This window comes from Oryzias latipes, chromosome 10 (genome assembly GCF_002234675.1).
Source record: "Oryzias latipes chromosome 10, ASM223467v1".
Classification (NCBI taxonomy): Eukaryota; Metazoa; Chordata; class Actinopteri; order Beloniformes; family Adrianichthyidae; genus Oryzias; species Oryzias latipes.
The window spans coordinates 15,833,014-15,857,989 of NC_019868.2; the positions used below are offsets into that span (position 1 = coordinate 15,833,014).

At 41.5% G+C, this 24,976-nt stretch overlaps 1 protein-coding gene across 4 annotated transcripts; it reads right to left on the minus strand.

Moving 5' to 3' along the window:
• Window positions 1-514: 514 nt before the first annotated feature.
• LOC105354904 (FERM and PDZ domain-containing protein 1) lies at window positions 515-24,959 on the minus strand. Of its 4 annotated transcripts, none has more exons than XM_011480216.3 (17): window positions 24,765-24,959; window positions 17,974-18,116; window positions 15,758-15,868; window positions 14,010-14,182; window positions 12,754-12,856; window positions 12,449-12,494; window positions 12,122-12,226; window positions 11,880-11,975; window positions 10,625-10,750; window positions 10,403-10,522; window positions 9,561-9,694; window positions 7,877-8,003; window positions 7,496-7,588; window positions 6,696-6,878; window positions 6,254-6,401; window positions 5,050-6,000; window positions 515-4,858 (listed from the first exon to the last, which is right to left on the minus strand). In XM_011480216.3, the coding sequence occupies exons 3-17, from the start codon at window positions 15,862-15,864 to the stop codon at window positions 2,307-2,309; spliced, it is 5,064 nt and encodes a 1,687-aa protein (XP_011478518.1). In that variant the 5' UTR covers window positions 15,865-15,868; window positions 17,974-18,116; window positions 24,765-24,959; the 3' UTR covers window positions 515-2,306. The 4 variants fall into 4 exon arrangements, with proteins under 4 accessions (XP_011478518.1, XP_011478516.1, XP_011478517.1 ...); XM_011480214.3 differs by having other exon boundaries at window positions 6,200-6,401; XM_011480215.3 differs by lacking the exon at window positions 24,765-24,959 and adding an exon at window positions 18,695-19,927 and having other exon boundaries at window positions 6,200-6,401.
• Between the last annotated feature and the right edge of the window lie 17 nt (window positions 24,960-24,976).

The following is a 24,976-nucleotide window of genomic DNA, read 5'->3' on the forward strand; positions in this document are numbered from 1 at the left end:
AGTGGCAAAAGTCCCTTTGTGTTTTAAAAAATACGCTTTTATGTTTTGGTGTCCTCTCATTTATAAAATGCAGCTTGTAAATTTTTACAATAATTGAATTAAAACAGTGTTATCTTTTTCTATACATGACAATTTTAACTTATTTAACTTTTGAAAGTAGCAGTTCCTTTCAAAATAGAATTCACCCTGTGTAAAATAAGACCCTCTTGCTGCAGTTGATTTACTTGAATTAAAAATGAAAGAAAGTCAAACATGACATCCTCATGATTTTGGTGTGCCATAATTCTTTTTCTTGTTTCACTATCGAATATAAACAACATGATGTAGAATTCCTTACTTTAATCTGTACGTGTAAATGTAATTCTACATTTACATTTACCAATACTGTAAAAAGAAAATTTCCACGTCAAACCTCCTTTGTGACTGTTTCAGGTAACAGAAGTTGCAGAACTCTAAACAGAAAATATCTTCACAATTCACAGCAACTCCAAATCTGAACACTCTGGAAACTGAGCACTGTTACAGTGATGTTTATTCCAAAAACAAAACATTCCTGGTTACATTACCTTTATGGCATGAGGACAGGGAGGAGACTGCTTAATGCTAAAAACACAAACATTTTCTTGGCATTTAAAGTTATCAAATTATGTTCGTCTGATGATGGCAAGTTTCACAGAATGTTGGTACGATACGGGAGCTGACTGACATTTCTCCAATGGCAAAGAGGTCTAAAGTATCACATCTGGCTTTTTTATTTCCATTTTATTTCAAAAACTCAACATCTGTTTTTATTTTAACTGATGAAAAAGTACCTCAACCGTTCCCACTAAATATCCAAGAGGCCTTTGTTTGGGTTGATCCACCATTCACATTTATTTTTTGAGAAAAACATACGGTTAAAGTGTCTCTTTTTAAAATGTGGCAAAAGCAAATTTTTTAAGTCGGTCGTTGGTAAAATTGTGCACTGAGTGATAAAAACTGTGCATCAGCAGCCCACCAGATCAATGTATCCCTTCGATCTTCATCATGCCACACAAAGAAAGGAGTCTCAACGTTGACAAACAGCATGCAACTCTTAAAAAGGTTTGCTGTCCAAAATACAGAAAGTTTTCCGGACACAAAACAGAAGCCAACATTCCAAAGGAAAAGCACCCATTCTACTGAGAAAGCTGTTTCTGTATTGGACGTCTTAACAGTGGAGGGGTTTGGGGTTTATGTTTGCATAGTAATAAACTAAATTAGGACATAAATCTACAGTTCTGACCTTATAGTGAAACAAGTTCGTTCACCTGGATGTGTGGTATATCAGTTCAATGGTGCTTTAAAGAGGAGACCATAGCAAGGAACGGTTGTGGCTCAGTGTTAAAGGACTTTGGATCTTTGCTACATCTGGACAGAGTTTAACAGTCGCCCTTGTGCCAAGTCAGAAACATTTTCAACTACGTTAAAAAATAAAAGGTCCCCTATTTGGAAACCCGGGCCTTACATACTTTACAAAAAATACTGGATGTGTAATGAATAAAACAAGATTAATGGTATAATACTGCATACATTTGAGTAGTGGGTTCCATGAGGCTTTTACACAAACTCGGTTCAGACGACTCGTAAGGGGTAGAAAAACACTTACACGTGGTTATGTGTCTCATAAAAAGGTGCAATCTGTAACAGTCAAAAGTGCTCTCCCTGCTGTGTAATGATGCCGTGTTTTGAATCCAATAAATCTGTGACTGTAATGCTGAAAAAGACAAAAAACAAGTCCATAAAAAAGTGCAAACCCTGCACAAAACTAACAAAGTCAATTACTTATTCTAATTCACAAGTGTAACAAAGTACACTGTGATTAAAAACATGAAAATGACCATTTACAGATTACACCTTAGAGAGTGGAAAAATCTCTAAAAGCAGCTGTGCCAAACAGAAGGAAAAGTAAAAGTTCCAGTGACACCTGTAATTTTTATTTCTTTCTTTACCAGATGCCTGCAGATCACAGATCCTGGTGCAAAATGTTTAAAAATAAATACATAAATACGAACGTGGATAATACATCCTTACATACATACACATATTGTATCATAAAATAATTATACATTAATATAAAATTCCTATTCACAAATGCATAGTCCACATGCGGCCAGGGACAGTCAGAGCATAGAAAGTATCCCTCTTCGGAAACCCGTGGTATGCTGTGGTGTGTGTGGCACTTACTGTACAAGAATACAGGAGTTACACACCACACAGTTCTGTGCTGTTTCTTTTTGTCACAGCTCCAGCATCAGTGGAATAACTAGTGGATAAAAGTTCACAGGTCAAAAGTTGAGAGGAACATGGCCTGCTGTCTCTGTGGTGTCTGGGGTTTGTGTCCGGAAGAGTTGTGTGAGTGAGAATACTGATGAGATGAGCACAGTACAGCGCTTGGCGAGGAGCTTCACGCCATCGCCGTCCCCTTGAGCCTGTGCAGACCCACCAAGCCCCTCATTTCTACTACCAACTCCAGTACCAGTTCCAGCTGTCTCAACAGCCCTGACAAAGTCCTGGTACAGACCCACAATTTCTTTTATCTTGTCCATAGCCTGCTGGTCACTGCTATCCTCATCCCGGTGCGTTGAGTTTGCTTTGTTGCAGAAGTCACAACCAGGGCAGGGATTTGTTCGCAGGCAGGCTGCTGACAGCTGAACCAGAGCACTAAAGCTATTGGATAATGAACGTAGTGCCTCATCAGGTGCCCAGCCAACACGTGTGGCCCGCTGACACCCAGATGCCAGACGTCGAGCTTCTGCCTGGAGAAGACTCCTCTCAGCCTCTGTCATGATGGCAGATCTTTCCCCAGTACAACACAGGTTTGGACCAGGTATAGCACTGTCTTCAGTTGCATTGTGATTAAGGTCTGGCCCTCCTTTTAAGAACGTCCTCTCTGATTTTAAATGCTGATGTGGATGCTCTGGTGCTCCCCTCTCTAGTACCAGAAGTAGTTGCTCTATATCTTGATGTAGAGAAGCAAAGCCTCCCTTCAACCCAGCATAGTTCTTTTTGGTAAGGGAACGAAGGGAACCACCAAGCGAAGTTGTTGGTGAAACAGGACATGACACCAGAGGACTTAGCTCAGACGAGGCAGTGGAAAAAGTAGATAAAGGACGGGGGTTGTCCTTTAACAGTGACAAAATGTTAGGTTTTGGAGGTACTTGTGGAGAAGGGGCAGGTATGGGTTGGACGGGTTTTGTATGTATGCGTCTGGAGAATTCATAAACAGTGAGCTCTTCATCAAAGCTAACACCGTCTTCAGAGTCTACGCTGAAGCAATTTGTGTAAACGGTGCGACAGCCACAGGTATCACGGTGTTGCTGTGGAGGAGTGGTGTCTGCTGCCGAGGATGTTGGAGAGTCACCGCCAAGCTCCATACTAGATACACCTCCAAAGCCCACAGCTGAATTACACCATGACTGAGGTTGTTCTGATGAGATGCTGCAGCTATCTGTACAATTTTCTCTAAAACTGAGATTAGGCTTTGATACATTTGACCTATTAGTCTTATTCATATGGTAAGTCACTTCCTGGGCTTCTTTGATGGTTGCAATGACAACCTCAGCTCCGTCATCCAAAATGCTCCCTTTGTATTCTGATTTTAAGGAAACAGTTTCTTTGTCTTTGACAGGGGTCTTGTTTAAATCTGATAAACCACTTGCAACAGATAAACCGGAGCCAAAGCCAGATGTGTCTCCATTGATGGAGTTTGTGGAGGGATAATCTAGAGTCCCTAGAATTTCCTGTGAGCGTGTCATGTACCAGGGCAGAGACTGGATCTTCCCTCTCAGAGCCGATGCTGGTAGTCTACCTCCAAGACTTGAGGAGCTAGTTCTTAGATCAGATCCAGAACCAGATCTTCCAGGTTCCTTACTTTCTTGGCCACCTATGCCTTTGGAGTTGGAAGTGGTCAATGAGGTGGTAATGGTGATTGATGCATCTGAAGTTTTGGGTGATAGGCTCTCATGACTCAAAGACACCCTCCTTGGCCCTGACTGACTGCTACCATTGCGACTACTCCATAGGTGAATTCCATTTGGTGGACTTACTGCATCCTTAAAAGACCCTTTGTCTGGATCAGTTGGGGAAACTGGAGAGCTGGCCGGTAGTGATAATGGGTGAAGACTGATGGGAGATGTGGGTTTAGGAGGAACTGGAGGAGGACCAGTTTGCTTTACAGAGGAAATGGACAGGGACTGGTTCTGTTGTTTTTTCGATAACCTATCAGTACCATTGCTCACCTTCTCACATTTGAGAGTTTCTGTTTCATCAGGAATGCATGAATGCTTTTCTTTGGAAGTAAAAAAAGATCCATTCTTATATATTAGATCCTTACTGTGGTTTGAGACGTCTTTTGGAGTGTTTTTCTCAGTTTGTGATGTTTTGACTGACAATGGCTGCTTGCTACAACGCACTGCAGTGATCACAGATGCTGGCAAAGGCAACCCACCTGTGGTGACAGATTTGAACTCCATGGTTTCTGGTTCCATTTCCACAGGCTCAGCAGATAGATGTCCAGAGGCATCCCCATTACATTGGGAATATGATCGTCCATGCTGGGACAATTTGGAAGGAACCAATTGGGGTTTTGGAGGCAGCTGGGGCTTTGGAGCAAGTGGTGGTTTGACTTTGACATCAACTTTTTGTGGTGGTTTTGAAGGACTGGGTTGTTGGTTGAATTTATTTGCGGGGCCTATCACTGCCTCTGAACTCTTCTTGGTTTTAGAGGACTGGTCTTCTTTGGCAAGTGGGGATAATGACTCTTTCTCTTGGACCGAAGACAGACCATTCCAGATTCCACTCAAACGATTAGCATTTTGCCTGTCGGCCAACTCAGCATCTGTGAGAAAAACAAAATCACAGAAGAGAGAAATGTTTTAGGTTGTTTGATTGAATACAAATATTCCAAACTTTTCATCGCTATAAAGAGTTTTCCTGCATAACTGTCACTCAAAAAACAAATTAACATTTAACACTAAAAAAACACATGATGTTTTATTTATGGTTATGTCAAACAAAATAACAGCAAACCTGATAGATCAGGAACTGTAGGTGTAAATCTCTCCTGAGCATCGAAAAACTCATCCTCAGAATCTGAGACATTGTCTCTTAGCAGAAGCGCTGATTTAGGGTTGGGTGAAGGTGTCAGAAAAAGTCCCTCTTCATCCTTGGACATCAATCCATCAGCTTGACATGGTTTGTTTCTTGGGATTGAACTCGTCCTTACTGGGACTTTGGGAGGAGTCCTTTTTGTTTTTTTAATAGATGATCTTACAAAAGGTGTGGTATCGATCATCCTTAAATCTCTTGAACTTGGAATCTTGGAAATACGCCTGAGCACTTCGACTCTTTCAATCTCCCTCTCTTCATCCTCTTCCTCATCCTCATCAATATCATCATCACTTGTAATTCCAGTTGGACTTGACAAAGAATCAGCTTTGGAGAGCTCAGTAAAACAGAGGAAAGAATTGTCATTGCTGTGGTAGTTCAGGTTGGTGGGACGGGTGAGCCCTTGATGCCGCTTAGGCTCCAGGAGGTAGGGGTGATGAACGTTCAGACTCAGATGATCCTCACCTGTGGGTTTGGCTGTAGCAGTGTTTTCATCCAGAGCAGCACTTAAGGAACCACTGGATAAACTAGAGAAGCTGCTGGTGACACGAGGGTCAGTGTGGTACCAGCTGGTCTCCAGGCTCATCTCCTCATCTGTATTATTGACTTTACACAGAGCACTTCCTGTTGCTCCTCCTTCTTCTTCACTCTCGTTTCCCTTACCTTCTGCTGTCACCATTATCTTAACTTCCGGGTTGCCTTTGTATTCTTCTCTTTCTTTCCTATCTTCCTCTCTCCTCTTTTCCTCCTCTTCCCTCCTCCTCTCCTCCCAGTCTTGACTTGCTGGGTCCGGACTTTTATAATTCTGAGAATCCATTGGGTCATCCTCATCTGTGGAGTCATCTGAGTCACTGCAGAGGCGAGACACGTAACCTAATGCACAAACATCCAACAAGAACAGCAGAGAATTTGTTAGTGCACTGGTTTTAGACAATTGTCATAAAAGATTATTCAGTATCATTTTTTTTTTATCTGTACCCGTACTGGCTCATGTCACATGTGATAAAAAAAATGTCAGGGAAAAGGCCAAGGCCAGAAAGTGTATGTTTTAAGTGAAACCATTTTTGCTCACTTGATAAGGACTCATAGCACACGCCTCCTACTACGGTGAACCTCCCACACACACCTTCTTCAGCAGGAATCCGGTGCACCCTCACTTTCGGGCGCCCCATACGGAAGACATTAACATTTGGATCCACCAGAAGTTTGCAGTAGCCTCCCAGCAGACACCCTAAGTCTTTGGCTGCTAGAGAGTCCATCAGTAAGGCAAATGGCTGAGAAAAGGAGGGCATCCAGAATACAAGGTAGAGCAGTAGTGGTAAAGCCAAAAGGCAAGAGAGGGAAAAGTGATGGAGTGAGAGAAAAGGAGAGATTTTTATCTTTGAGACAGTGACTTCTTATTTTATTGCAACTACTAAGTCTCTATGGATTTCTCTTTTTTTTGGATTGGAAGTTGAGTTGTAACCAACATTTACTTTAGCTGTATTTATATCCACTTTTTAGGATTATAACATCCACGTTTTTGTTCATTGAAGAAGTATAGCTAGTTGTTACTACATTTTTCATACCTTCATATCATGTAGAGATATGCGCAGCAGGCTGACTTTTTCTGACTCGGAGAGCAGCTCCACCCGGCTGATGTTGCTGAACTCAACCAGCGTCGAGATCACGTTGAGTTTGTGATTGATGACTTGACTCATTCCGTACTTGGCTCCCACTAGCAAGTTGACCGACACCTCTTTATCTTGAAGCTGGGGGTAAAAATGAATGCTTATCATTTAAGTCTCTCTCAGATCATCCTTTGATCTATTATAAAAGCGTTCCAGAGGTCTTTTAAATATGATTATGCAGTTTTTAGCCAAAATAAAAAAATCTGTCATTTTCTAGGACATAGTTTCTGCAGAGTGGCAGGAGTTCATTAGAAATTTGCGTCCGAGTTGTGGACAGGACTGTGAGTGCAGAGTAAGCCTTCCCCACTTCCCATCATTCCTTTGTTTACACGTTTTCCCACTAGCCCCTCACAACCACGACCTAACGTTTCAACAAAAATGGCGAGCAATATTGGAGCTGTTCAGCCATGCAGGTTTTAGCCAGATGCCAGTTCAGATAAGAAACACGAAGAGGTATATGGATCTCGTCTTTTCCAACAGAATTTTTTTATCTGCTCCTGATTCACAACAATTTGAAAAATCAACTTACTCGGAAATGCACTTTTAAGTTCAATTTTCTTTATACTGGTCCTCCATCAGGAGAAAAATGCCACAAGAACACCATTTTCAATGTAGTGCGTGTTTAAGTATTAGATAGTATAAGTTGTATGGATTGGTAAATGGATGCACTAAGCTTTCACAAAAGCTTCAAAACCTACCATCATTGTAGCGGAGTAAGATCGTCCCCCATATGAAATGAGCTCTCCAAGCTGAGTGATATAGGCCAGCCGAGCCTGTGTTGCTGATATTATCTAAAATAAAAAGTCATTTATAAGTAGGAAGCACACACAGCAAAAGGAAGTGATATTCAAATACCCAAAGCAGTGTAAGCAAATAAGCCCCAGATTTTACCATCCCTCTTTTTAATTACACTCCCGCCCACAGGTTTTTTTTTGTTTTGTTTTTTTGCCAACCTGCTGTCATTTAGCCACATTAAACCACAGAGAGATTAGCAACCCACTTTAGATAAAAATCCCCCCAAAGCCATTATCTGTGTCTCTAAACTTGTACACGCTTCGTTCCAGTCAATTATTGTTTACCTTCTGGCGTGGCTCTAGTAGGGACTGGATCTTTTTTAGGTGGTAGCTGAGGGCTATCCTTAGGTCCTTCCTCTTTAAATTGCTCAGTAGAGTAGGGCAGACAAAGCTTTCCAGGCCAAACTCTTTCCTGTAAACAAGATGGAAAAAAATCAGGCCAAGGAGCTCTGTGGATGCTACACCTAAACTGCAGTGTCTTTTGCCACTTGTCTGATAAAATTAACAAAACCAGTCTTCATGAAGATTTAGAAAACACAAGAAATCTTTGACTGAAACAAGGAACAAAAAACCTGCTAACAGAAAAAACAAGTACAAAACTTAGGGAGTATTCAGACTGCAATAGTCTGTTGGTCCAGACCAAGTCTGCTTAATTTGAGCCGGATTGAGTCCTGAACCTTACGGTTATTAAGGAGGCGACAGCTTTGAAGGTATGTTCAAAACAGTGTGAGAAGCAATGTGTATCACGTTAAAAGTTGTTTTATAGGCCTGCATACGTCCAACCGCATTTCAAGAAGTTGCTGTGTTTCATAGTTGCTCCGCTTACTCTGTTTACATCCCGTAATGTAAACAGGTAAATGGTGGCCATTTTGGTTCAGTTGTTCCGCTCTGAGCATGGAGCGTATTCAGACAGAGGAAACTCAGAGCAAACCGGAGCTAAGACTGAACGGAAATGAACCGAGACCACCTCAAGATAATTGGTCCGAGAGCAGTTCCTGGTCCCAGACCAGGGTCTGCTTGGGTGTATTCAGACGGAAAATGTGTTGCAGATTATTAAGGGAAATTAACTTGGTGTGGTTTACTTTAGGTGAACCAAATGTGTCCAGTCTGAATACCTCCCCTGAAGACCATTTAGCCTATCTTAATAAAATGGCCAAATAAATGTATTAGCTTGCTTTTTACACATTAGCTTGGAGTTGCTAATATTAAAGAAAGCTGGCTCACATTTTCACTCCGTAGAAATTGCATGTTTCCTATCATGTTAATTGTGCAAGGTACATGTCCTTTTGTTGTCTGTTTTTTTTTAAGTATAACTAGCTGGTGTGGTATTTGCTCGTTGACAAAGATTTAACATGTTGTTGTCAGTTGTGTCAAAGAATGTGATTAATTTGGGAGAACCCAGGACAGAATTCAAACAAGATTGATATTAACAAACCAAAAAAAAAAAAAAATGGAAAAAGCTTTTTGAGATTCACGTCTAAGAAATTGTAGTTGTTTGATAAAATATAAGTACTAAATAACAGTATTAATGATTGTGTGTTGCCAGAAATACTTAATTTAAAATATGTGGGGTGGATATGTGTGGATATGTACCACACCTGCCACTAGGTGTAACTAGACAGCCATATTTCAACTGGCTGCTTAATTTCCCACACAAAGGAGTTCATGAGTACACATAAGGTTTTCTGAAGCTGTGACATTGCATTATAGGGGTCTGTGTTTTTGTTTGTCTTGGAGTTTTACACCAAAGTAATGAGACAGAATGACACATATGTCCACGATTACACACATTTCCCTCAAATTGATCAGGTATTAGTGGGTCTCTTTTGAGTTCACAATCATGCCATTGAGACTGCATTTTACCCCCAAATGTACAAAGTTACACAAGCAAAAGTGGAAGAGGACATAATTTAGACATGACCCCAAAACTCTCACAGTAAAATGACCAAAACACACACATAAGACTCACGTAATACTCTTGATGGACATCCTAGTCTGGCCACAACTAGCTAGTCTTTCATGCATATGCAGGGCAGCCAGACGGAGTGCCATGCCGCACATCATCTCTTCTATAAAACGCTCCTGTAGCACATCTCCAACGCTCTGCAAACATACAATTGAAATACACAATTGTAATAGCTTTCTAAGGCATGAAATATACACACATTTCGTAGTAAATTATTAAGTTACTACATTTTTCATATGGAGCTGCATGTTTAAGCAAAACAACAATGGAAGCTCCAAACTGCCAGAAAATGCAAAGAGCAGGAGATGTAGATCAGGCTGACAATGGTGACACTCCTTTTGCTTCTATGTGAAACTATGCACAGACTGTGAATGACTTTGCATGTTTTTGTTCTGCAAAGATTCTCAGAGCTAATCGTTATCAAAGAGGCAGCTAATGCAAAAAAAAAAAAAAAAACATTTGTGTTTGTTGTCAAGGGTTTACAAGATGATAGGGAAGCGGGAAATCATATCAAGTGAGGGTGGTTTATGCTAGGCTGAGATAATGCATGAAAGCATGAAAAGTTCAAACATCCATTAAGCTTTTACTCTTTTATATATATATATATATATATATATATATATATATATATATATATATATAGACTACTTATGATCAAGCTTCCATAGCAGCATGAGACAAATATTTAATATGCTGTGTAGGTGTTCTGTATTGTATGGGAACTCTTAATGTTTGAGACAATATATTTAAATTGAACTAAAATAAAATTGGTAGCTTCTTAAGAAAACAGACGTCTTTAAGTTGGGACGGAGGGTACAAAAATGCTGCTGTTTGACTTCTCTGACCTGTAAAAAGAGATATTCAAGGGTTGAGGGGTCATCTTGTAGTAGGTCCATTGGGTCTTTGGGAATGAAACAAACTCTGAACAGGCATCTGTAGTCATGGGAGTCTTTTTTTTGCACCACCTGGGGAAAAACACAAAGGGTGGAGTCGTTTCAAGAATTTGCATTAGATCTTAACCAGAGGGGTGAGTCATGACACTTGCATGGATAGCTCTGTATTCTCACCTTATTTATAAGCTCATCTTCGTGCAGTAGCAGTAGTTTGGTAATGCTGTACTGTTGTTCCAGTACCAATGCAAAATATTCAATGGCCCGGATAGACAGTTTATCCTTCAGAGTTAGAACAATATCCTGAAATGTAGAAGAGCCAAAAGTTTAGGCCTTTTCAGAAAAAAAACTGGTTTGTTTCCAATGTGCCCATGTTCCCTTCATTCCTAATTTTCTTTCAGCGACTTTATCTAAAGCAATGATTAAATGTTCATAAAAATAATGATATTACACATTGCTGACCTGATTATTTTCCCTATGAGACCACTATTTCAATGTTAATAATTTTATAAAGTATTTCTGCAAACCAGATCTACAATAAATTTTACCTGAATAATATTTTAACATGGTGTTTTGTTTTATTGCAAATTACTAAATGGTTTTAAACATTCTGTTAATGGGAATAGAACAAAACTATAGCTCAGAAACTTTTCCATGATGGTTGCACTCATGTTGGGTGTTTATACTAATCAAGTCTTCTCACAAAATAAGTATGAGACAGTCTGATTAAAGGACTAGAACATATTGTGAAATTTCAAACGCCTGTTATATATCATGGAAGGGTTTTTTTGCCACCAATATTTCAAAGCGATATGCAATTTTCAATTGATCATTCATTAAGCAATTTGATCATGCAATTTGAAGATGCACTTTTCAATTGAAAATCATTTAAAAAATAAAATAAAATACAAAGTAATTTTGATCATTTCAGAACTTTAATTAAACTGTTGTAAAGAAACATCCATCTTTCCATTTCCTTAACCGGCTGTATCCCTTTCAGGGTCAACGGCGGGGCACACCCCAGCCTGTCACAGGGCCACACACCCATACACACTCCCAGTCACACCTAGGGACAATTTAAATTAATCAATCAACCTATGAAGACTTTGGACTGGGGGAGGAATGCCTGGAGAAAACCCACGCATGTACAGGGGGAACACGCAAACTCCCAATTGACGATTGAATATTTAAAATTATAATTAAATCTTGCATTTTTGAAAATAACATTTTTTTAAATAAAAACAAAATCAAGCTGTCACTGGTTTTTGGTATCATAATTCAAATGAAGATACATTTTGCAATTTACAATTCCATGTTTAATTTAGCTGAGCGTTTCGAAAATGCACTTTGCAATGAGCTCACTGTGGGATTTCCTTAAGGTCACCTTAAAAACATTTACTAGCACATTTCCTCCAAAACCAATTACTCCTACCTTGACAGTAGTTGTGTTATCAAACTTGAAGGCTTTGGTCTGCCCGTTCTCCAGGTAGACCTTTAGCACATTGGGCAGAAAGAGAAGAGAATTCCCCTGGTGGAGAAAATGAAGCCAAGCGGTTAGAAGGGTTTTTGTGCAAAATGACTAAAAGATCATTCGGATGAATAAAACAACATAAAAATACATGTCATTCCTTGTGGCTTTCAACATAATTTCAGTTTCAGGCAAATCTTTCTTACCTGAGTGTGCCCATTGACCACTATCTCTTCTGCAAAGCGCACTTTAACTGGATTATTTCTCAGACGAGCTCTCTTCTCTGCAGACATTATGGACGATTTAGGATTCTGCAACACATATATAATGTTAGGTTAACATTTCAAACTGAAAACAGTGTAATAATGCAGTCAGCACATTGACACTATCCAGTTTGACAGAATAACCCTGTCAGGAGTCGCAAAGGTATGGTCACATGCTTTATTGAATGATTGTGTAACACGGTTTTGGCCTGTTTTTGTTTGAGTCTGTGTGTGTTGAGGCCAAGTTTTAAAAGGTTTCTTTGTACTCACTGTCATGTGCCGCAGGATAGTCACATTAATGCAATCCTCCAAGTCCCTGATTGGAAAAGGAAACAAACATTGACAAAAATCCTACACATCGTGTGGCATGTTTTTCTCTGATAGTTACATCTGTGTTTGGATAACCCAATGGACTCACAAACACACTGGATATGACAAGCCAAGTGTTCCCAAGAAAACAACTATAAAAGTCTCATAACTCACTAGCTTTAGCAGACATCCTGTTCCCAGGATGTTTCACCAAAATAAAGAAATGAAGGAAAAAAAGGATCTAAATAGACAGAAACCACTCTCACCTCATGATGTTCTCCACTTGCTCTGGAATCAAGTCCTCGAGCACTTTATCATTGATCTGCAGCACTTGGTCACCTGGGTAGAGTATCCCATCTGCAGGACTCCCTAAAATCACATGTGGATCAATTCCCAGGTTGAAAATGAAAAAGCATCTAAACAAAAACTCTGGCTGCACACATTGTAAGACAGGAACTCTCACAGATGAATGCACACCCTCATAAGCACAACCCCACACATGTGTCCGGTTATGTTTATTGATGCTCATTCAACATGGCTGACTCAACAGTGTTGAGCTCTCTGGGACACGAGGGGTTACAGCTACTCTGAGTTTCTTCCAACTCAGTTCAGCTCTGCCTTCCTCAGTTTATATACTCATTTGTCTTCAGGCGAGAGGGCACGACTCACTGAGGCACGGGAGTTTCAGCTTACGTCGTAATGTGGCCTCCACACGCACGATGAGCATATGGGGGGGAGAAACAACTACACTCGTGCACACATATTTTCACACAGCCGGATTTTTGAGCCACTGATGGCATGCTGTGCAGTCTGTGAGCTCTTACACACAGACCTTCACCCCCTTTGTGTTCAAGCTTTCACCTCATCTATGCTGGTTTCTTTCCGTTTTGGGGTGCTGTGTTGAGTCCCAACAACAAATGTATTTTAAATGCTTCTTTGAACAATTTTTTCGTACCTCCCACTTGCAGTTCCACATCTTTCTTTCATGCCTACACATTTTCAAAGTCAAACCACTTCAGCGGTTGTTTATTCCCTCCTGATTCCCTCCCCTCCAGTTTGATGTTATCCTCTGTTATCACTTCCTTTTCACTTTCTCACTGTCACTCCTCTGGCAGCAGATAGTGACTACAGTAAGGGTAGCAGGGCAGGACTCTCCTTAGGGCTTCTATCTGCTTATTTCACAGCACACACAAAAAAGTAATGAATCAGCATGTATCTGTCAACCTTGGTCAGCTTCCTGCATCAAAGGGGCCTTAATGAAAAGTGATTGGATTTAGAGTGGGCGAGCAGGTGGCTTTGTTGTTTCTGTGGCCTCTCTGGCACAATGCTTTACTGGATAAATGCCAAGAGAGACTAATTGTGATTGTGTGTGTTTGAGTGAGACAAAATCAAAATGTGTAACTCCAACCTGCTGCGAGTAGTTTACAGTGGCAAAAGCTGGCCATTTGGAGAGGGAAAAAGGAAACAAAGTCCACAGACACGCACAATGGCATGCAAACAGCCCGGAACGAACGCCACATACCAGCGGCAATATCCCTGACCAGCAGGGGTTCCCTTGTGGTGAGGGTGAAGCCATGTCCAGTGCTTCTGTCCAGGACTGGGTCTTTTGTGATCTGCAGCGTCAACTTGGCCTGGAAGTTTTGATTGGATAGACTGTTGGAACGCTGTGATCTCCCATCGCCTAGCAGCCGCTCTCTAAGGAGGGTAAACAAAAAAGTTATTCGACTGAAAACTGCTCAGTTCATTAAAGACCCACTCCAATGAAGATCACATTTTTGGTGTTTTTAACTTCTTCTTGTGGTATTTTTCTGATGATGGCGGACATATAAAAGAAAAATGAAGCAACAGGTTGCATTTCTGAGTATTTATTTATTCAAATTGCATTGAATCAGGAGCAAACAAAAAAGTTGGAAAAGCTTGTAGTTGTGACGATGGTGCTGCAACGGCAAGCCACAAGCTCCCTGCTCTGCTTCATGCAATACATCCACTTGTAGACAAATAGATCCGTGTATGTCTTCGCTTTCGTCATCTAAGCTGGCATTTGGCTCAAAAATGTACGGCTGGATAGCTCCAGTGTTGCTCACTGGTTTGTCACACCAGTATTGTTCGGTTGGGGTTCTGGGGGGCAGTAAGCTAGTAGAAAAGCATGTAAACAGTTGGATGACGGGGTATGGGGGGTGGGTTTACTCCACGCCAACCTTCCGGCCCACAGTTCAGATGCAAATTTCTGATCAACTACTGCCGCTCTGTGGAAACTATGTCCTAGAAAACAAAACTGGTTTTTGATTTTACAATAGATTATAAAAAGATTGGAGTGGGAATTTAAAGTAACTTTTTTAGGGGCAGTTGAATAACATCTTACTTTAATGACAATTTAATATAACACCTACTTAATTGGTTGTAAATACAATGTTAACAAACAAGCTTATTTCATTGTTAACCTTTATAATTTTTTTTCTACAATTAGATTGTAAAGAATTCTGGTGATGTTGATGATGACTTTTTTTTATTTTGCTGCAGTCTACACAGATCCTTTTGCAATAAAACGTTGTTTGAAAGTTTGTATGCAATGTAATGCCCAATTTACTAAATGAATTTGCAGAAAGTTCTACAGTTACCAAAACTGCTACATTTAATGTTTTTTAAACACCAAACAGAGACGGTTTTTAAATACTTAAAGTTATGCCAAAAACTAGGCATACAGCACTCCAATAAACATGCATGTACCTTTTTTTTTATTATAGTCTAATGGTAGCTGCCTGCATTTGCTGCTCACAATCAGGATGACCTACTGGTACTTATTTTCTGGATAAAGAAATGAAAGTTTACTGAGCTTGTTTGCTACGCGTCCATTGTTGGGAAAGAAAAACCACTTTGTGGACAGCAAGAGGACGGGCACTTTTCAAACACATATTTGTGGTTGGCTGTGGGAGATGTTTGAGCATGAGTACGACAGCTTGAATATGAACTCAGTTGTGTGTTATGTTTCCTCAGAGGACCAAAAGAAGAAGAAGAACCAAACCTCTACAGACATTTTCTAATCACAGAAGAATCTGGCTACACAATTTGAAGTAAATCAAGCTGTTTTATGGCGTAACAGCAGTTTTTTCTTTTTCTATTCCTCGTATCCAGTGACCTACAGTCACGCACAAGCTGCCAGAATTTCTGCTCACATCCACAGAGTGCTCACATGGACAGCCTCCCACTGTTTTATGTGTTCCCCTTCCTTTTTTTTTAACCTTTACAGCACGTCTTCTGTCGTTGTCTTACCTGCTTAGGGACTCTCGGGTGCGTCGTATTATAGTTCCCACCACCTGCTGCACTCGACTGGCCCTCCGAGCAGGAGACCTGCTCCTGCATCGCTCTTTCTCCTCCATTTATCTGAGGTGACAAAAAGAGACGCAACGTAAGAGACACATATTTCAGAAAGAAAGAATAGCAGGCGTAGGAGGTGGTTCGGAGGAAGCATGTAAATTTGGAACTCCTTTGAGTTTGTTTCAGTCTTTTTTTGAACCTCATAATTAGTCCAAGCTCTGTTTTTTACATACAGCACTGAATGTGGCGAATCTTTACATTTTTATAAACTTAAAACAAGAAAAAACTAAAGGGACAGAGGCAGGGTTTAGTCAGAGCGAACAGCAACACATGTGACTGGACACTCCACAACAACAACTGCTCCACCACAAAAAAACAGGATTCACAAATAGTTCAACATAAGTATGCCACGCATTCAGCACAACCTCGCAGCTGTGCATTTTCTGCTTAGGTTGCCCTTTGAAAAGGTGAGCATTGGAACATCGTGAATGCAGGAGAGCTCGGAGACACACAGAGAGGCAGAGGCTGTGCAGACTGAAGACAAACTGGAAGACTATTTTCTTTTAGATTAAAATCCCAAAAATGCTTGACAAAAATAAGCTCTAAGCACCACAAATGTGTATAAACAACTCAGAAAATGTGTAATTTTTGCAAGTTTCAACACAGCTTTGTTTTATTACTATTTTATTTTTTCAGCAGGAGTTATTTCGCAACCTTACAGAGAGATTCTGCGTCTCCTGCGACCCAGACACAATCATTGAGGCTAACGATGATAGATGCGCCACTGAAAGTTAAGAGACTCAAAAGAAAACCTGACCAAGAGCTTTGTTTGATCAGCATCCTGTAATATGGAGCCAATTTGTGCTCCAGACATTTTTAAACACATCCAAAGAAGCAAAACAGTTTTCTGGCCACTAGCCACATTTGTTCAAAGCATTAGAGGGGGCCTTATTCCTGTAAATGAAGAAAGCCGAGTCATTTGAGTCCAATAATCCAACATGGATTCAATTTCTGGGTTTGGTAGAAACAATACACAGAGAAATGTAATCAGCAGAAGATTTCAAACAAAGCTGCTTCAACTTAATGTGCATTTAAACATGAGCAGTAGGTTTTTGTTCATCTTTAACTAGTTTCCCTCAGTGGTAAGAACACATGCAGTACAGCTCTGTCCTTAAGAGGATTAGAAGCCATCATAGTGCATGGTTCTGAAGTGGTCACTGTGTCGCTTTAGCACCTCCAGCTTAACAGGGATTGTTGCTGATTGAAGTGCACGAAGAAGCCAGAGTGAGACTCGGCAGCTGGCAGCTGGCAGCTGGCTTTAAGGAACTGATTGTAATTTTTCTGATCGGAATTGCAGTATTGTTTTCCCGGAAAACAATACAGCCAATAAGGCAGAGCTTCAAGAATTGAAAAAACTTGTAGTTGTGACATTCTGAGCTGGCATCTAGCAAGATAACTCCAATATTGCTCACCATTTTTGTTACACTGGTAGGGTTATGTTGGGGGTTGTGAGGGGCTATGAGCTGGCAGAAGAGCATATAAGCAGATGGATGATGGGAAATGGAGGCCAACAGTTCCGCCCATGACTAATAGGTGAATTTCTAATGCACTCTTGCTGCTCTGCAGAAACTACCTCCTTGAAAATTTTGGTGAAAAATAATCATAAACATAATGAAAAGGCCACTGGGACCACTTTTCAAATAGATCAAAACATGATTAGAGTGAGGTTTTAAAATATCTTCTGGCTGCTATTTCAGATTTATAAAGATCTCGCTGAACATAAAGCCTGCCTGGAAGCAAGGATGAGGTCTGTCTTTCATTTTCTCTTTTCTGCTCTGTAACCTCCGGTGTCCTTGCAGAGTCAGGTAGTCGTCTCCAATGACAGTCTCCTGAGGGAGCACTGGCAGAGCATTGCTTATAGACATGCACACCCTTTGCTTTCCAGAAAGTGGCATTTTTCAGACTTTTTCATCACTTTTCCAAACTATTTTTAAAGCAGCTTGTTAGGCAGGAATGACAATTGCACACATTGTTTTAGAACCCTGGAAATTATCCAATTACCGGAGTCTAAAATGATCATGTGTGCCACATCCCTGCCACTGAAATCAAACCCATAGTTGAAGGGACTTCGGGCTCAAATGCTTCAGCTTAAAAATGTGGGAGTCACTCACCGAGATCTAGCTTGTCTCTTTAAGACTCCAAAAAAAGGACGCCCTCTTGTCCTCTGAGACATCAGCTCTCTAGCCCCTCCAGGATTGGTAGAAAAATGGCAGAGAGGGATCATCAGGGCTCAATCCCAGTCTGCTGTAGCCACCTGTGTAGAGCAGAACAAAGCTTTTAGGAGGCCTGTCAAAACCTATATACAGAGTCCCTGTCCGTGACCTATAATTAGAATCCGGCCACGTCTCATCCAGCTGCATCCACCGGTTTTCATTTGAATTCGGACTTTAGCGAAGAGGAAAACTCTGGTTGACATTAATACTGCAACACCATCAGTGTGTCAAACCAAGCAGATGTGAACCCAAAGCAGCTATGTGGCTGTGGTTTTCTGAGGCCCCTCCTCCAGTCCCAGGCTTGCTCCCTCTCCCTCTACTATTTTGCCTCCTCTCAAAGCCCATGGCGCTGAGAAAGCGAGGCATTTCATCTCCCTCTGCTTGTCGAAATGAAATTTTCATACAGCCCAGTTTAGCTGGGAGTTCTCACGAGGTAAAAGCAAAAAGTATGGGCTGTAAATCCTGATGCGATTTCGAGGCAAACAATCCCAGCTGAATCAGAACAGAAAAGCAAGACTTTTCAGTGAAAAAGGGAATACTTTGTTAAGCAACTATCATTGCAGAGTTAGTAGAAATGTAAGCGGGGGGACACATTCCTGGCATCATATGAGGAAATCACCTCATGCTGCAGTTGAATGTGAACTCCTCCAAGCTTTTTTTCTGTCTGCAACAAGGAGCTCATATCAATAAAAGGAAAATCCCATCTGTGCAACTCCTCCATCACGGTCCAACACGGAGAACTCTTTTATGGTGCCCATGTGTCCCCCTAGAAAAGCCAGAATAAGACCCACATAGACTGCAGGCCACATGAATTATGCATGGGTCTAATGCAGCAACCTCCAAACGCCTCCTTTAGCCACTCTGCCAAAAGAGGCACGAAGAAGAGCGGAGCACAGGAAGAGAAAAGGGCACCAGAGAGTTGTATGGGGGTTGCAGTGGAGAGGAGGAGACTATGAAGGGGCTGAGAAAAGGGGCAGGAATACAGAAAAGAAAATTGGGTTGAGCCAAAGAAAGGAGAGAAAGGATGTGATACTGAGGGGGAGAAAAAGGGGAGAAGAGTCTTAAAAAGAGGTGAAAGGGCCAAAGTAAAAGAAGTGAGAGAATGAAGCTGCAGGAGACAAGAAGAAGGAACAAAAGTGTCTGTTGTGAGCAAAAAAGAAGGAGTGGGGCATAAACAAAGTCAGGCAGCGGATATATTGGCAGATGTTTAGAAGATATCAGGTAGAGTGGCAGAATTTTATAGTCCCTATGATCTTTTATGTTGTTTTTAGCAGATGTGAAATTATTACTCTGCAAAAAAGGGTTCCTGAAATTAATGCCTACCTCATCCCTCAATCAATATTTCTCTAGATGCTGTCCTCATCATCCATTTTATCTTCAGTCCCTACGCTCACAACACATTGAGCAGATCAGCAAACCCTTTCCACTCGCTTCTCTTCATCCTCTATTCTCAGCAGGATCCAAGGTTTATTCCAAATCCCCCCTTTCAATGTCTCATTTCACTGAGACAAACAGCCTCACCCTTCTCACTGCCCATTTTCCCCCAAAACAATGACTCCCTATGTCTCTAGCAACACAGTCCGTTTTTCAGCTTGGGCAGGATTGCACATGCCCAAGAAAGAGGAGCATTTCATGTAAGTTCTCCACTTTCTCCTTCACGAGACAACCAGGGTGATACTGAAAGGGCAGCTCTGCGCTGCCAGCTGGAAGTGACAGAAACTATTCAGAGTTCAGACAGCAGGTACTGTATGTACGGGATCTTAAAGGGTCGCATTTTAGAGTCACTCCAATCATCTTTTGGTCTATTTTAAGTGTTCCCAGTGGTCTTTTAGTTATAATTATGCAGTTTTTAGCCAAAATTAAAAAAAAAAAACTGTTGTTTTCTAGGATATAGTTTCTAGACCGGCAGTAGTTAAGCATGGAGTAAGCCCTCCCCTACTTCTTATCACCCATCTGTTTACACACTCTCCTGCTAGCTTACAGTAATATTTGAGCTATCCAGCCATGCAGTTTTGAGCTAGATGCCAAGTGGATGCATCAGAATGAAGCAGAGCAGGGAGCTTGAGGACCGCCGATTTTAGATTTTTCATAACATCTACAAACTTTTTCATTTTTTCATCTGCTCCTGATTCACAACCATTTGAATAAAATACTCAGACATGCTATTTTAATCTTAACTTTCTTAATATATGTTCACCATAATGAAAAAAATGCTACAAAAACATGTTAAAAACACAAAAAATGTGATTTTCATTGGAGTGGGTCTTTAAAGGGTCACATTTCAGAATCAATTTAAAGGTTCTGTTTTATTTATCATTTTTGTTATTACATCAAGACTCCACAAAGTACTCAGCGTAGCGGCAAACGCTTATACAGACACAACTTTAACAGACCTTGACATCAGAAGTAAGTCAACCATTGCATGAATTGTATTTGGACTCTGGCATGAATCTCACTTGCTCCTAAGTACACATAAGGACTCCTACACTGAGCTGTTTCAACACGTCCAACAGCCTGATCACAACTGTTACACCAGTTTGAAGGCAGCAAACGTTTGAAGTGCAGGTTTTTTTCATACCAACAAATTGGTTGGATCCCACAAACTCAGAGAGGCTCTAGGGTTTTCCTTACCAACAAATTAGACTCACGAAAAAAAAAAGAAAAGAAAATGCCCACAAACACTTCTGCTAACACACCGGACACAGCTGCACAGCATGAAGCGCAGAGTGGAGGCATCAGCAGGGGTTTGCTCTGCAACTCAACATTTCATTTAGGCTCACAGTGGCTGCCAATAAAGCTGGAAACAAGCTTCTGGGAACATTCGCTTCAACAGCGGCATACTTGTGGAAAGTTTGTGTGAAGATGTGAATGGCTTGAGGTCAAGAGGATTTAAGTTTATGCGAGGCAGCTGAACTACTGGATACATCAGATTGTAACACAGCAAAAGTAAAGAACCACCGGTCGAGTACACAGTCGATGTTTTAGAGTTACTCACAGCTAAGAAATTTGGAATTTCATGCTTTTTCCCCTTGAAATGTTTTTGATCATGGGTCACTTATACGTTCAATAACCCGAAAAATAACAGTCGGCTAAAGAACATTTTTAGTAAGTTGTAAAAATGTAAACAAAACCATTAAACTGTTATTTGGTGTGGGGGGTTTTTGTACACGCAAAGGCATCCTAAGCACTTTGTGACCAAACTGCACTTGGATCTTGCCCTATTACAGCTACCACAGCAGCAGAGAGTAAGTAGGAATACGCCACATTAATGCAACTCACTGAGCTACATCCATAATAAATCTGTTCTTAACTGCAGTGAAGTTCAGGTTCAAGCTGTACTAAAGTGTGGAAATCTCAAGACTTGTTTTTACAATTACATGGTATTAACTCCATGTAAAAAGAAACTCTATGTAGTAATGGAAGATCAGAGGATTTTCTTCAAGCTGCTAAATGGTGTAAATGCAAACAAGCAGCTTTAGGCTCTGTGACGACCTTGTTTTAGAAGTTGCCGCCATGATCTTTCAATGCTTTGAGCTTTTAAATACTCAATTTAACTTGTATTTTGTGTATTTGTGTATTGGTTTTTGTGTTTTATATGAGAGAATCAGAGGATAGTAGTTCCCTGTGATCTGTATTGCTGGCTTACTCAGATCCTCTTTGCTTTATTCAGCCTGTCAGTTTGTTTCATTATGAAGATGAACTCTGCCTGTGTCACTCATAACGTCTTCCCCTTTTCATCAATTGCCTGAGAAGGCCTGATTTTCCCACCGAACAGGGTTTTCTAGAGTGCAGCATGATGTCATTGACCTCTGTTGACTGATTGCTCATGAGAGACAAAGCAACAAAGAGGTCTAAGGTGTTTGGATGCCGTGAGTCTGCTTTTCTTTTTACCCTCTGAGCCAATTTCCAACAAATCTTGATTTCTCTTTTTAAAAGTCTTATCTTTAAGCAACATATGAGTAAAAGGAGTTTGACAGTAAATGGATCCACAACATCACCGATGAGGAAGCATGCAACAGAATACCCAAAGCCATCAGTACACATGACAGGCTCCTGAGCATCATAAAGACAAGAAAAATGACCTGGTATGGACACAGGACAATATCAAATGGCCATCTTGCATGACACAGTACCAGGATTCAGAAAGAGAGGAAGGCAGCAGAAGAGGTGGGAAGACGACATCAAAGAATGGACAAGACTGTCTTTCTCTGACTGTTGCAGATGGCAGGAAATTGTCAATGGCGCCTCTACAACCCACTCAGGGTCAAGAGACCCATACGATATGATGAGTTCAAAGGGTTTGACAGGAGCTGGATTAGTCCTATTTGTGTTTTAATATTACAGCCAGGGTACAGATAAAGCAGGACTTTTAAGACCCACTCCAATGAATATCCTGTTTTGGGGGGTTTTAACATGTTTTTTGACTGTTTTATCATGATGGAGGACATATACAAGGCAAATTAAACTCAAAATTGGATTTTTGAGTATTTCCTTATTCAAATCGTTGTGAATCAGGAGCAGACAAAAAAATGATTGAAGCTGTGACGTTAAAGCTAGCAACAAGCTCCCAGCTCCGCTCCATTCTTATGCATCTGCTTGTAGACGACTGGATCGATGTACGTCTTTGATTTTCTGGCTCAAAACTGTACAGCTAGATAGCTCCAATATTACTCACTATTTTTGTTAGATCAGGTTGGGGTTGTGAGGGTTGTAAGAGGGTTGTGAACAAATGGATGATGGGAAGTAAGGGTAGGCTTACTCTGGACCAATGGTCAGAGCCACAACTCAGAGGCGAATTTCTAACAAACTACTGCTGCTCTTCAAAAACTGTCTTAAAAACGACAAGTTTTTTTTTTTTGCCTAAAAATGACATAATCATGATAAAAAAGACCACTAGGAATGCTTTTACAATAGATCAATAGGTAGTGGGGTGCGACTTTAATATTTAAAAAAAATGTGCAGAAGAAGGGAAATAAATGACATTTTTTCACAAGCTTTATGATGTTTTCAAGCTGAAGCTCTTCCCTCTAAAGATGTTTACGCTATACAGTCACATTAAGAGAGCTGCCCTACATTGTGGCACCCCTGCCAGTCAGCTGTGCAATCATCATGGGGCTGTCACATCAATGAGGTCAGGTCTCCTTTTTATTCCTTTCATGAACAATACTGGTGTACTTTCAGAGGGGAAATTTGTTTCCACGGAAACCAAAAACAACTGTTGCTAATCAATTTACTGAATTGGGTTTGATCAATGAATCACTTTCATTTTCATCAATGAGAGGAAATGTGATGAGATGTGTTAATCTGCCTCTCAATACGAGGCTGGAGGGCCCGCCATCACAGACATCACAGTTTGGAGACATGAAGCTGAGCGTGAAGATGGGGAGAGAGAGAGAGAGAGAGAGAGAGAGAGAGAGAGAGAGAGAGAGAGAGAGAGAGAGAGAGAGAGAGAGAGAGAGAGAGAGAGAGGAGAGAGAGAGAGAGAGAGAGAGAGAGAGAGAGAGAGAGAGAGAGAGAGGAGAGAGAGAGAGAGAGAGAGAGAGAGAGAGAGAGAGAGAGGAGGACTGGCTGACTGGCTGGCTGGAGAAAGTGGGGCAGAAGAGCAGCCGGCAGAGTAGATCCAGGCTAATGCTGTCATGCAAGCATCAAGTCTGTCCTGATGTGCGAGTTCTGCCCGTTGTGATTTTCCTCTGGCGGAGTGACCTCAGAGCAAGTCGCATCACATGGATGGAGCGCACATTCCTGAGTCACAACACAAATGCCCGCAGCATAGGACAGCTCTCACAAACACGCGCGCGCACAGACAACACCTAAATGGCAGATGGAGCTCAAAGCGCGCAGCATATGATGCCGTTAAATACCGCAGACTCGGTCGCAGAGCTGCGTGGGATCACAGAAGTCTGAAGCGCGATGAGCGGTCAGATTGTGTCACGTCATGCATTAAACGAAGGCCCCAGAACAACAAAAACGCATTGTTCCGGTCTAGTTGTCTGGTGCTGCGTTTGACATGCCCCGCACGGCACGGAGAAAGCGCAGCACAGAGGGTTAAATAAATAAATAAAAGACACAGGAAAGACAAAGTAAAAAAAAAAGATGTGCGTGTGTGGTACCCAGCGTACTGGCATCCCCATATCCGTGCGTATTTATCCAATCCGCGATCAGTGACGGTGACTCCACTGCGCAGACGAAAGCGCAGATTTCCAACCCTGCTGCTCCAGACATGTGTTGGCAAATATGGAGATTTCAATATAGTAGAGTGGTCGGATTGAAATCGCAGCTGTATTTAGGCTATAAGGCGCTATAACGCGGTAACGCGGAGATCATGGATCTTCTACTCCTTGATGTTTTATTAAGATGATCTGTCTCCACATATTTTTACAGTATAATCATTCCGATCAGTGGTCACAGCCATGCCCTATAGGAGGCCAAACAAAGACGAATAAGTGGTCAGTCTGTTGTAGCTTTCTTTCTAATCTTAATCGGATTTAAATCTTACCACCATCTCCCTCGCACCCTCACCCGCCTTCAGTCAGGGTGGAGTTGATCGTCAACTCAATCTCTCATTTCGATACGAAGGAAATTATCCCCCCCCCCCCCCCCCCCCCCCCACACACACACACCACAAAAGCAGAGCTGGACGGACGCAGGGTGGACACGCGCTCATCAGACAATAACCGAGTGGGGCTCACCTCGTGGTTTGATGAGGAGACAGACAGACGCAGCGCGCGTCTGTCTGGGAGATCACGGGAAAAATCGAGATCGATTGATGCCTCCAAAATATCCGCCCCGGCCAGATGATGGTGGTGGCCCTGGCTGCGTGCTGGATGCTGTCATCGGGGCTGCTCTCTGCTCTAATCCGCGGCCCTGAGCTCAGGAACAACCCACCCCTCCTCCCCCTCCT

Bases quoted from the DNA above. Each gene is read 5' to 3' on its own strand.
- LOC105354904 (XM_020706597.2), bottom strand. From the start codon at position 15,864: ATGGAGGAGAAAGAGCGATGCAGGAGCAGGTCTCCTGCTCGGAGGGCC. The intron at 7,589-7,876 runs GTAAACAATAAT...TTTTTATTTTAG, and splicing joins TACTAGAGCCACGCCAGAAG to ATAATATCAGCAACACAGGC. The intron at 4,859-5,049 runs GTTTGCTGTTAT...TTTTTCTCACAG, and splicing joins TACAGTTCCTGATCTATCAG to ATGCTGAGTTGGCCGACAGG.